At 44.5% G+C, this 11,292-nt stretch overlaps 1 protein-coding gene across 4 annotated transcripts; it reads left to right on the top strand.

Annotated features, from left to right (window-relative positions):
• Positions 1–26: 26 nt before the first annotated feature.
• S100A10 (S100 calcium binding protein A10) lies at positions 27–10,599 on the top strand. Of its 4 annotated transcripts, XM_011937909.1 has the most exons (4): positions 66–88; positions 2,373–2,376; positions 7,271–7,423; positions 10,194–10,599. In XM_011937909.1, the coding sequence occupies exons 3-4, from the start codon at positions 7,292–7,294 to the stop codon at positions 10,353–10,355; spliced, it is 294 nt and encodes a 97-aa protein (XP_011793299.1). In that variant the 5' UTR covers positions 66–88; positions 2,373–2,376; positions 7,271–7,291; the 3' UTR covers positions 10,356–10,599. The 4 variants fall into 4 exon arrangements, with proteins under 4 accessions (XP_011793297.1, XP_011793299.1, XP_011793298.1 ...); XM_011937907.1 differs by lacking the exon at positions 2,373–2,376 and having other exon boundaries at positions 27–94; XM_011937908.1 differs by lacking the exons at positions 66–88; positions 2,373–2,376 and adding an exon at positions 1,194–1,373.
• The last annotated feature ends 693 nt before the right edge of the window (positions 10,600–11,292 follow it).

The raw sequence follows: 11,292 nt of genomic DNA, 5'->3' as shown, positions 1-11,292 counted from the left end.
CGCGTATTAACAATCTGCTTTTTTTGACAGCCCGCTGCGCTCGCCTCGCCGCCCCGCGTCCAGCTCGCCCAGCGTCCGCCGCGCCTCGGCCAAGGTGAGTTCCGCGCGGCCCACGCGCCCCTCCTGAGTAGTCCCCAGCCCCGGACCTGCTGCCCGGGGAAACCCCCCCACCCGGCTTCACTGGGCGTCCCGGGCACCGCGGGGCTGGGTGGGGAGCGGCTGTGGGGAATCCACTGCTTAGTGCTTCGGGCCACACCCAGCAGCGCCCCTTCCCGGCCCGGGCGCGGCCACCCCCAAACCCGCGCGTACTGGAAGAGGGGACACTTGTTCTTTAGGAGGGGACCGTGGTGTTGGAGCCCCTGAACCTCTTTCCTCCTCCCTTTATGTTTGCCTTGCTTTACTCCCACCTTTCCTGCTTTCCCATTCGTCTCTCGGGTTACCGAACCCCTCCTGCACGCCTCTGCCCTGGCTGGCGTGTTTCTTGGTGGGTTCCGCCCGCAGGCCGGGTCTGCATGTTAGTACCTCGTCCCGGCTGGACGGCCCAACCAGGCGCGGGTAGGAAAAGTAGGCAGCTGGGGGCGTCCCTTCCGTACCCCTTAGTCCCTCCACCAAACAGGCGTTTCAGGTTGGGGCTTCCTGTTGTCTGCTCGACGGGAAGGGTCTTCCTGCCGAGGGAGGGAGGTCCACTTGTTTTCTTTCTAAAGCAGTTTGGCTGGGATGTGTGGGAGAGGGCCCTGTGTGACGTGGTTTCTCTACTGAAAGGGTTCCCCTGCTATCTTAATAAGTGGAACCAGAAAGAGATGGTGGAAGAGCAGGCTTGATGAAGGATCTTCCAATCATAGATTAATTTGGCCCGGCACAGTGAGACAGACAGACGTGCCATTGGTACTTGGTTCACCACCTGTGCTTTGGCCGAAGGAATGGCGCTGCCCCTAGCCGTGGACACTGCTGCCCTGTCCAGCCTTAGTCCAGCTCTGCCTAAGTGAAACCAGGAGTTCTGCCTTGTTGGCTGGGGGTGGAATGCAGAGCGCTCCAAGCCAGGCCAGCACAGGGGAGCCCTAAGCCAGATTCTGGGATGCATTAAGCCCACCCCGCCTTCCGCCCCCACCCGGTTCTGTCCCTGCGAGAGCTTCTGCAGGGCGTGGTTAGCACAAAGGGCTCCAGGATTCTCCTAGTGGTCTGAGGCCTGTGACTCAGCTGTGAGACCATGTGGGTGTGGCCGGTTGCAGATACTCTCGGTGGATGATTTGGACAGAACACTCCCTGAAGGAAAAGGAGAACTGTGCCATCTCAGAGGGCATTTTCCAAGAGGAAGTGAGTCACACCTGGACTGGCCGCCAGTCTGCAGGAGAGGTTTCTTGACTGAATTGCGGGTGAGGGCAGATAATTAGATCTGTAGGGCATTGGCGAGACCGCTTTTCGTTATCGGCCAGTATGCGCCTGGCAGCCTGCCTCAGCCTTACTTGGGAGGTAGCCTTTCCCGTTAAGAGGTTTGCAGTTGTTGCGGATATTTTTCCCCAGAAGCTTGAGTTTCAGTCTCCAGGAGTGGAGTTTTATGTTGTGTGTTTTAGGTGAGGCCAGGCTCATGGAAACACCCAGTCAGTGATCTTTGCCTCCAACATGTTGCAGCAAATTGCAAAAGATAATGCCAGGAGTTGGAGTGGGAATGAGTTCATATAACTTATTGGAAGTTTCTTAATCGGCCCTGCCCCCACAGATTCCTATCCAGTTTCTGTTTAATCATCCCGTGCAAATGGTGTATTTGTTCCTTCACAGCCAGAGGGTAGTTTCTTCACTGTGGCCCTTGATCCACCATTTGGAGTTTCTTATTTCGGTTCTTCCAGTTTTTTTGGTCTACTGGGCATGAAGCAATTTTTGGGTCTCCCTCTGCTTTCTAGGTGATGCTCTTCCTAGCTTTTCTCAGACATACCAGAAAGGCCCCTTTCCTCTAGTGTGCTGGCCTCTGGCCAGCCTCCTAAGCAGCCACTCCAGTGAGGTTAGGCCTGAGCTGGGTGGAGCTGAGACTGTGTGCCTCCCTGCTTTCTACTGACAGTTCAAAAAATGTGACTTTTGTAGAGCACAACCCACTTGGTATACCCTTGGACGCAGTCCAGTCTTTTAAAGCGTAAAGTTGAGAGAAACAATGGAATTCTTTCAGGGTTATAATGTATAAATTAGCACTCAAAGTGCTGGACTAAAATTTTAACATCTTAAGTTTCTCATTTTTCTGGGGACTCAACAAATTTAGGAATCTCACATCAAAAGCAAAAAGAGAATTTACTTCTTTTAAACAATTTTCAGCACTTTCTATCCCTTTACTAAATATGTACCTCCCATCCTACCAAAGGATTTAACAGCAGTTGTGACAATAGCTATGTTGGCCGATGAAGATGATGCCTAAGCATTCTTTAAGGAAAAATTGATGTACTCAGTTAGATTGGAGGAGGTTTCTTCCAAGATCTTTCTTCCTATTGAATTGCATCTGACACTTTCCTTTGCTGCCCAATTCTTTAGCAGGCAAGTTTTATTTGGTGAGAGGTGAGAGAGACAGATTGGATCCAGATTCATTGCTTCAACTCATTTTTTCTGAATTTCCTTCAGAGATCAAATTTGAGAATGCCTTCTGGGTTCAATTTTTAAAAATCCAAAATTTCTAAAGCAAAAGGAAGGAAACCTCAAACACTTTAAATAACAGATGTTTGTTTTTACTGATGCCCTGCCGTTTATTTTCTGGGTGGGCTGTAAGAAAACTAGGGTATGGACAAGATACAGAGGAGCAAAGAGTGAGTCCGACTCACTCTTCAGAAGTGTCCTCTTTGAAACTGCAGCCAGGATCTGGGCGTAGGTCCAAAGCAAACATTTGAGATTGTTCAGGAGCAGATACTTTTCTGAGGAGGACTCCTGCTTCCCTGCTACTCCCAGGAAAACCAAAATACATTATTATCAATTTCTTAACAATTCATTGAGCAGGCTCTATGAGGGCTGGGGCACTGGCTACTGGGACCCTGCTCAGAAAACCTGCAACCTAGTGAGGAAAGAAACAGAAACACAAATAACTAGAATTCAGGCCAAATGCTTTAATAGTATTCCGTTAGCTGGTGAACTCCTCAAAGGCAAGCACCATGGAGAGCTTTGTGTGTGTGCGTGGGTGCATGTGTGTGTGAACACCCTCATGCCTAACACCGTGTCTGGGACATTCAAAGTAGGTGCTCAGGGTAGGAGAACCAAAAATGGAAAATTGAATTCCTCCTATGGTAACTACATTTGTGGAGTCCAGAATTGTTTTCTGTAGAGAAAACTATGCAGAGAAAGCTGTCTCAGCCTCCCTTCTTAAGACCTGTTGCTCAGGCAAACGTGTAGAGGGCATGTATAGGCATCAGAATAGAATAATTCAATAAAAGGTGAGTGGACAGCAAGGCTGTTATATCCTGTGGAGCTCAGCAGTGAGATAGCAGCACTAGAAAAGCATAAAGTAGAAGACAGGATGAATGAAACATGAGAAAACAGCAAGTGTTAGAAGGGAAGGCGCACAGTCATGTCATTCTGACTAGACCTGTTTAGCAGGACACGTATTTTTCCTTTTGCATATGGAATGTGCACTCCTGTGTACTCTGCTGTTCTGTTCATAGTTGAACACTTTTGGGGCCCCTTTCCTGGCCCTTCCCAGCTCTCACCTTGTCCTCCTGAGCTCTGAGCTACAAGGCTTTCAGCCTAGTCCTGGGTCATGACACCTGTACCTCAGCTACTGCCCAAGGGATTGTGTGGTTCATTTATGTATAATAAACCATGTTATATAGTGCTCCATGAATAAAAGCAGAATAATTTGTAGTTCTTGATCAAGAGAAGCTTAAATCTCAGTCAGACGAGTAAACAATTAAATGGAATTGAATGTTTCAGGTACAAGAGTAAGTTATTGGGAATAGAAAGGACACTGCTGCCTCTCAACCCCAGCCCCGAGCCCTCCTGTCAAAGTGTGTCTAACCAGGATGCAGGAAGCCCACATCTGCCCAGGAAAAGAGCTTGCAGGGTGGCTAGGCGAGGGTGGAAATGCCAGACTGAAGTCCCTGAAGAGCTTCAGTTTTAGTGGCTAACAGTCAGTGTTGCACACAGCCCTGCCCAGGCAAGCCCTACCCAAGGACGGAGGGCTAGGCAGGGCTGACTCAATCGGGTAACTGTTGGCTGCAGTCTGATTCATCCTCTAGCCAAGAGAACAGTTTTATTCACAACATTTCCCCCTTTCCTTTGTCTTATTTTAAAGCCAGTGTGCAGCTCCTTCAAAACAGAGTTCCTTGCTGTGGCCCTGGTCAGTGCCCTTTGGGGCAGTGGTTACTGAGGAGACAAAGGCTTCTCCCCTAGTTTTCAATGCTATTTTCACCTCCTGGCTAGCCCCTGCTCTGCATCCTTATTGCAGAAGGTCTGCTGGACACATAGGGAGTCAGCTGGCTGCAGTATTCACGATCCATCCACTGAATAAAACCGCTGGGGGAGGAGGGGAGGGGAGGACCCAGTGGAAGAAGGATGTAACTTCAGAGAGGGAAGCTCCATCACTTCGTAATGGCTGTGGGCAAGAGAGACATGGGACTGAGTGACTTCAGACCTGAGCACTCACTTGCTCTCTTGAAGAAGATACTCAAGAGTGGCCAGGATTGCCTCAACTGACAACTTGTATTTCTTAGGAGCTCCTAAATTCACCTTTTTAAAATTTAGAGGTCCTTACCCTGCTGCATTCCCTTTCTTAATTCTGCACTTTCCTTCTGCCCTGTCATCTGAAAAAGGTAAACTAGGTACCCCACTCAGATCCAATTTCTGGGATCTTTGGGAATTGATCCTGAAGTGCTCTGCTGCTCTGAACTTGAGCACAGTTATTTTTAAACCTCTGTGGTGTCTGACTCCTTTCCTGAGTTATTTAAGAACTGGGGTGAGATCCCATGTCCTTCTCCCAGAGGTGACTCGCCCAGTTCAGTTCTGTTAAATTGCTGGACTTGGAGTACCAATACAGGCAAGGCAGACTCTCTGTAAGCCCACTGCCATCTGAAACCCATATGAGGGATGGGGGATGAGCCAGATCTGAGCTGTCAGAAGAGAAGGAAAAGGGTGTGGTTCCCCCCCGGAATACATCTCACAGCAGACCTTGAAGCATTAATTTGCAACTCTCTCCAAGATAACTAACTGCCTTTCAGATGACTCATGCCAGATTCTGATTTATAGCATTCTTTGGCCTGCTGGTTCCCATACTTTTCTGGAGATTAATGGGTAGAATTTACAATTCTTAAGTGTTAATTGCCCAATCCTCATGTTTACCAACTCCACCTTCTCCTCTGTAAAGGAAAGCATTTGAGAATCAGTGTTGAATAGGCATCTCTCAGAGACAGGAACCAGACCAAATTATGTCTCAGGTTCCTGTTAGAGCTCTTCAGCAGAGGAATTTGCCAGCCCTTCAATCTAAGCTCAAAGCATATTCTTGTGATTTATTTATTTTTATTTTTTAGTGCTATATTACAGTCTCCATTTGTGTTCACCTGTTTCCTATCCAGTAGTGATTTTAGATGATATTAGCCAAATCTTATCTGTTCTGGCCAAATGATTCCTTCCAATTAAGCCAAAATTCACTGAGGTTCTATTAAGTACCACATACTGGGTCTTGATGAGACATATACCCCTAGTTCATTATACCTGAATGTAATGATCTGACATGTTTCCTTTCTTATAAATGCTTCCTGATGAAAGCTCTTGCTCTCCCAGTGTACCCCAGACTGTGAGAGTAGCTCATCTGTATAGTGTCACTAAAAACATAGAAGACCCTCAAATCAGTTAGCTTATAGTGTTACTTGTTGCTTCTCAAGTGAACTAGACAATGGACTTTGAGTAGTTTTTTATTTGGGTAGAGCAACTGCATTTTACTGCCAGAGATGCAACTGTCTTTATTGCAATAAATAACAAGTTCAGAACTTTAGTAAAGAATACATATATACCCAGCAGATAAATTCATTTGTAAGCAGATTTCTAAACCCTAGAATCAGACTGAACCAAGTTACCACGTTAAGCTTAGAAGGTTGAAGTTTTCATATTCAGCAGGCTTGACTGTGTGTATTGTTAGTATCAGCCATATCTAAGAATCTCATTTACTAGTGCCAAGAGAAATTATGAACTATCTGTTCTTTCAGTAGGTGCTTTGTCAGTTAAAAAGAGGAACACTGGGCTGGGCGCAGTAGCTCACGCCTGTAATCCCAGCACTTTGGGAGGCCGAGGTGGGCGGATCACCTGAGGTCAGAGTTTGAGACCAGCCTGCCCAACATGGCAAAACCCCATCTCTACTAAAAATACAAAAAATTAGCCAGGCGTAGTGGCAGTGCCTGTAATCCCAGCTACCCGGGAGGCTGAGGCAGGAGAATCGCGTGAACCTGGGAGGCGGAGGTTGCAGTGAGCCGAGATCACACCACTGCACTCCAGCCTGGGCAACAAGAGCGAAACTCCATCTCAAAAAAAAAAAAAAAAGAGGAACACTGATCTTGCTTTTCTAAATGATTAGAGTTTCTGTTCTTTATTAGGTTATTTATGCAAATTAGCTGGAGTTAGATAAACCCCTTTATTTACAGCACCAGTACCTGAGGTGTCTGTTTCTACCAACAAGAGACCCAAACTGGGGTGGTCTGCTTCTTAGATTCATTCACTGAATTTTAAAGCTGGAGAGGATCAGATGAATGATCTCATCTCCATCATTCCAATTATCCTAAAAAGGCTGGCAATACATATGGCTTAAAAGTTAATGTAAACCCACCTAGAGGAACCTGGAGGACATTATGTTTAGTGAAATAAGCCAAGCACAGAAAGACAATTACCAGATGATCTCACTCATGTGGAATCTTAAACACTGAATTTCATAGAACTGAAGAACAGAATGGGCTGGGGTGATTGCACTGGAGTGATGTTGAGGCAATGTTAGTCAAAAGATACAAAATTTCAGTTAGGAGGAATAAGTTTAAGAGATCTACTGTACAACAATGTGACTGTAGTTAATAACAATGTATTGTATTCTTGACAAATAGTTGAGTGGCTAAGTGTTCTCACCACAAAAGTGCTAACTATGTGAGGTAACGCATATGTTAATTAGCTAGATTCAGTCATCCCACAATGTATATATACCTCAAAACATCATGTTGTACACGTTAAATACATACAATTTTATCTTTCAATTTAAAAAAAAAAATTCATTTGTAAAGTCTGCCAAAAGAAGTTAATGTAGACCCTGTTTCTTTACATCCTTTAATAGGCTTCAACAGACCACACCAAAATGCCATCTCAAATGGAGCACGCCATGGAAACCATGATGTTTACATTTCACAAATTCGCGGGGGATAAAGGCTACTTAACAAAGGAGGACCTGAGAGTACTCATGGAAAAGGAGTTCCCTGGATTTTTGGAAGTAAGTGTTGAAAGGCTTACAAAGAACCAGACATAAAAGTCAGTGCTTCTAGGCCTTTAGTTCCTTTTCCTTCTTGTTTCCATCCCTTCCCTGTGGAGGTCACCACTAGTGAATGAATGAATGAATGTAGTCACCTGAAGGAAGGAAGGAAGGAATGAGGTCATTCATTCATTTATTAAATAATACTGAGTACCTGCTATTTGTAAGATACTGTTGAGGAAACAGAAAGTAACGAAGACACAGTGCCAACCTTCAAGGAGCTTACGGTCTGCAGGTGAAATAAGACTACATACAAATAACTACAATGTGAGCTGTTTGTTGGAAAATCCCATCTGGTTATCTGTGCCTGTTGTGATGATGTTGGGGACAGAGTTGGGAGAAAGGAAGCTTTTCACAAAAGAGTAGTCAACCAGAAAATGGCTATCTTCAGGTCCAAAAACCTGGTGGTGGAGATGCCACATCCTGGTCACATTCCATTTTGAGCAACTCGAATCTCCCTTCTTAAATCTCTTCAGATAAAGGGATTGTTTTTCCTTTTTCTAATACTGAAAGAAGCAATGTCAGTCATCTACCGAATAAGAGGCACATATCACTCCAGAAATAACTGCTTTTCACGTAATAATGCTCTGACAGCACAGGAGCAGTTTGAGTTTATGTCTCACCTTTGACAGACTGAGAGATGCGTGAAGACCGAGAAGAGGACTCTGCCATTAGCTCAGATACATGACTCAGGACATGGGGCAACAAGGCACAGTTGTCCTTTTATGTTCCAGGTTCTTGAGAGATGGCTGTTGAATTCAGCTGAAGGTGAAACACTGCATGACAGAATAGTAGGCTGAAATGCAAGCCCTTCTTTCCCTACCAAAATTGTAGTCACCTGAAAAAGATTTGTTTCTGTGCTTGGTGTTGAGTAATGCACTAACCTCTAAAGGGTGAGAGCAGATATGGTAAAAGGTTGGGTCCTGCCTCTTGTCATCTGCCTCGTAAATAGCACATTAGTCAAGCCCCTGACTCCTGCAATCAATAAACACGAGGCTTTTTAGTATACTATAATTCACATACCATCAATATCAGTTAAATAAGCAGATATAAATAGCCTAACTACTCTCTCAGAGAGTTATTACCTAATGCTATCCCAGAATGAGCTGGAATAGGCAGGTCCTCTGCTTTTGTAGAGTCCTGTGATGTAGCCCCAGACCAGGAGTTAGAAGATGTGGCTCTGCCTTAACTAACAACGGGCAGGTTGCTTCAGCTCTCTAGTCTTCAGTTTCCTCCCCTGTAAAATTAGAGAGGGCTGGACATAATTATCTGCAAGGTCACTTTCACTTTCTATGATCATTCAAGACAAGCATTAAGACGCAAGGACAAAATGTGCTCCTTGTAAGCCTGCCCGTCCTATGGACAAAGGCATTCTCAGTATACTAAACACTTGTTAAGAGTGTTGTTAGAAGCCCGAGTGAGTATCACATAAGACACAGACCCTTTCTTCCTAAAGGTTTTGTGGCATGAGACACATAAAGGGTATATGTAGTGTGGAGCACTAAACATGGCAGGGTAATTTATTCCAGGCACAGAGTCATAATTCCGGAAACACCTACACTCACTGCATTAACAGAGCATTTTGTTTCTAAAGTAGACCCCTGATGTCATCCAGATTGCACTCATTCTGACCACAGCCAGGAAGCTGAGGGTGAGGCCAGAATTAGCTGAAACCCACCAAGAGCTGCATAGAACAGGTTTAGCTAGAGTAGGAGTTTGCAGTGCTTATGTGGGAAATGCTGCTGCTATACTTTTAGGAATTTCCGAGTGCAATTTAGAAGCATCTAGTGCACTCTTGAAACACTGTGTATCATTTCCCTCACTCATGAATATAGTCATCAGAATTCGTAAATACTTTACCTGAGCTCTTTAACAACCTAAACAGGCCTTATTTCTCTCTCTGGTTGATGGCATGGACCCTACAGGAAAAACCACAGCTTACCACTTCTGACCAGCATCACTACAAAAACGAGTGATGAAGCCAATCACCATGGAAGCAAGATAAAATCAAAGGGGATCTTGCCTTCCCATCTCTGTCCCACACATTCTTACCAGGCACTGAGAGTCATGGGGAGTTTAAGACTCCATCACACATACTCCTTTTGAAACTGGTCCAATGTACAACATCCAGTGAAGAGTATAGGATGGCATAGACTTACCAACTCAAAGAATGGAAGGATTCTAGAAACATAGTCCAACCTCCTCAATTCATTGTTGATACACAAAGGCCCACTAAGTGGTTCACTCAGCATCACGTGGCTAATACAGTATGAAGCCACACTAGCTTGGCCTCAGCTATGCCAAGAAGAATGAGAGCTGTCTTCTCCAAACCTAAAACAATCCATGGCATCATTAGCACTTCTTTAAAATCCATAGGACAGTGATCCAAAACTTATTCCCTAAATCCAAAATATCTTTTCATAGGAAGTTTCCTTTGTAAGGGATTTGACCATGCTATTGGGAATAAAATTTTAATAAGAGAATGTAAGTTTAAACCACAAAATGAGGAACTTAGGGTGGTTCTTAGGCAGAATCTAAATATGAAATTTCTGAAATGCTTCCTCAAGGCAAAAAAAGAAAAATACATTTAGATGACCTCCAAAGGTTGCTTATGACCTAAAACAAGAGCTCAAGTAATTGGGAGGTATGTACACAGTTCTCAGCAGTACAAATCAAATAAGCTCATCATTGCAACCTTCGATATTTCTTGCCTTTGTTCTTTGTTTTTCAGAATCAGAAAGACCCTCTTGCCGTGGACAAAATAATGAAGGACCTGGACCAGTGCAGAGATGGCAAAGTGGGCTTCCAGAGCTTCTTTTCCCTAATTGCGGGCCTCACCATTGCATGCAATGACTATTTTGTAGTACACATGAAGCAGAAGGGAAAGAAGTAGGCAGAAACGAGCAATTCCCTCCTCCCTGTTAAGAGTTGTCCCAAAGGGTCGCTTAAGGAATCTGCCCCACAGCTTCCCCCATAGAAGGATTTCATGAGCAGATCAGGACCCTTAGCAAATGTAAAAATAAAATCTAACTCCCATTTGACAAGCTGAGAAAGGAAAGTTAAATACCAGATAAGCTTTTGATTTTTGTATTGTTTGCATCCCTTTGCCCTCAATAAATAAAGTTCTTTTTTAGTTCTGAATTTGAGACAGAATGTTTGTTGCTCCCTCAGAAATGCTTGTTCCCCAAGAGGCAGCTTGCCAGCACACAGCAGAGCTTTTTTTACAGAACTGGCAAAATGAGAAAACACTCTTCATTCAGGCTTGGAGTCTGACTTCTCTAATTGTTCTGCCCTTGTAGCTGTGTCTATTTGAAGGATTGGGAGAAGGCTCTACAGGAATATATTCTAAGTTTATAATTACTGGGCACAGTTTTGCCCAGTTAAATCAGTGCTTTTCTAGCCAGGACTTTGCATGCCTGCAATGTCTGAATCCATTTTTCATAGCAAAGTGTCGGCAAACCTAAGGCAGAACTAGGAGAACCAATCGAAGAAAGGGTGTAGCTTGACACCTTGGTAATAACATCACATTAGCATCTATTAAGTCAACTCTCAGATGTCAGGAAATATGATAGGCATGACTTATACACGGGGCAGTGCACTTTTTTCGAAAATGAAGTGTCAATACTGATGTCTTGACAGACAATGCAAAATGTTTCTCCTAGCCCTTTTTCTGTGCCTGTTAGGCACAGGGTATATGTGCATCACATGCTATATGCTTACGAATAACACAGTACTCTCTGCTTTTATGGAGAAGTGATACATGACTTCCATGAATTGGCACATAGCATTGTTCCAAGTAACTTAAATAGGTCAAAGAAGATGGAATATTT

Source organism: Colobus angolensis, unplaced genomic scaffold, assembly GCF_000951035.1.
Source record: "Colobus angolensis palliatus isolate OR3802 unplaced genomic scaffold, Cang.pa_1.0 Scaffold169, whole genome shotgun sequence".
In the NCBI taxonomy this organism is placed as follows: Eukaryota; Metazoa; Chordata; class Mammalia; order Primates; family Cercopithecidae; genus Colobus; species Colobus angolensis.
Note: the sequence above shows the minus strand (reverse complement) of the source record. Positions and strands in the feature narration are given on the sequence as shown.

Bases quoted from the DNA above. Each gene is read 5' to 3' on its own strand.
- S100A10 (XM_011937906.1), top strand. From the start codon at position 1,243: ATGATTTGGACAGAACACTCCCTGAAGGAAAAGGAGAACTGTGCCATC. The intron at 1,315-7,270 runs GTGAGTCACACC...ATCCTTTAATAG, and splicing joins AGGGCATTTTCCAAGAGGAA to GCTTCAACAGACCACACCAA. The intron at 7,424-10,193 runs GTAAGTGTTGAA...TTTGTTTTTCAG, and splicing joins AGTTCCCTGGATTTTTGGAA to AATCAGAAAGACCCTCTTGC.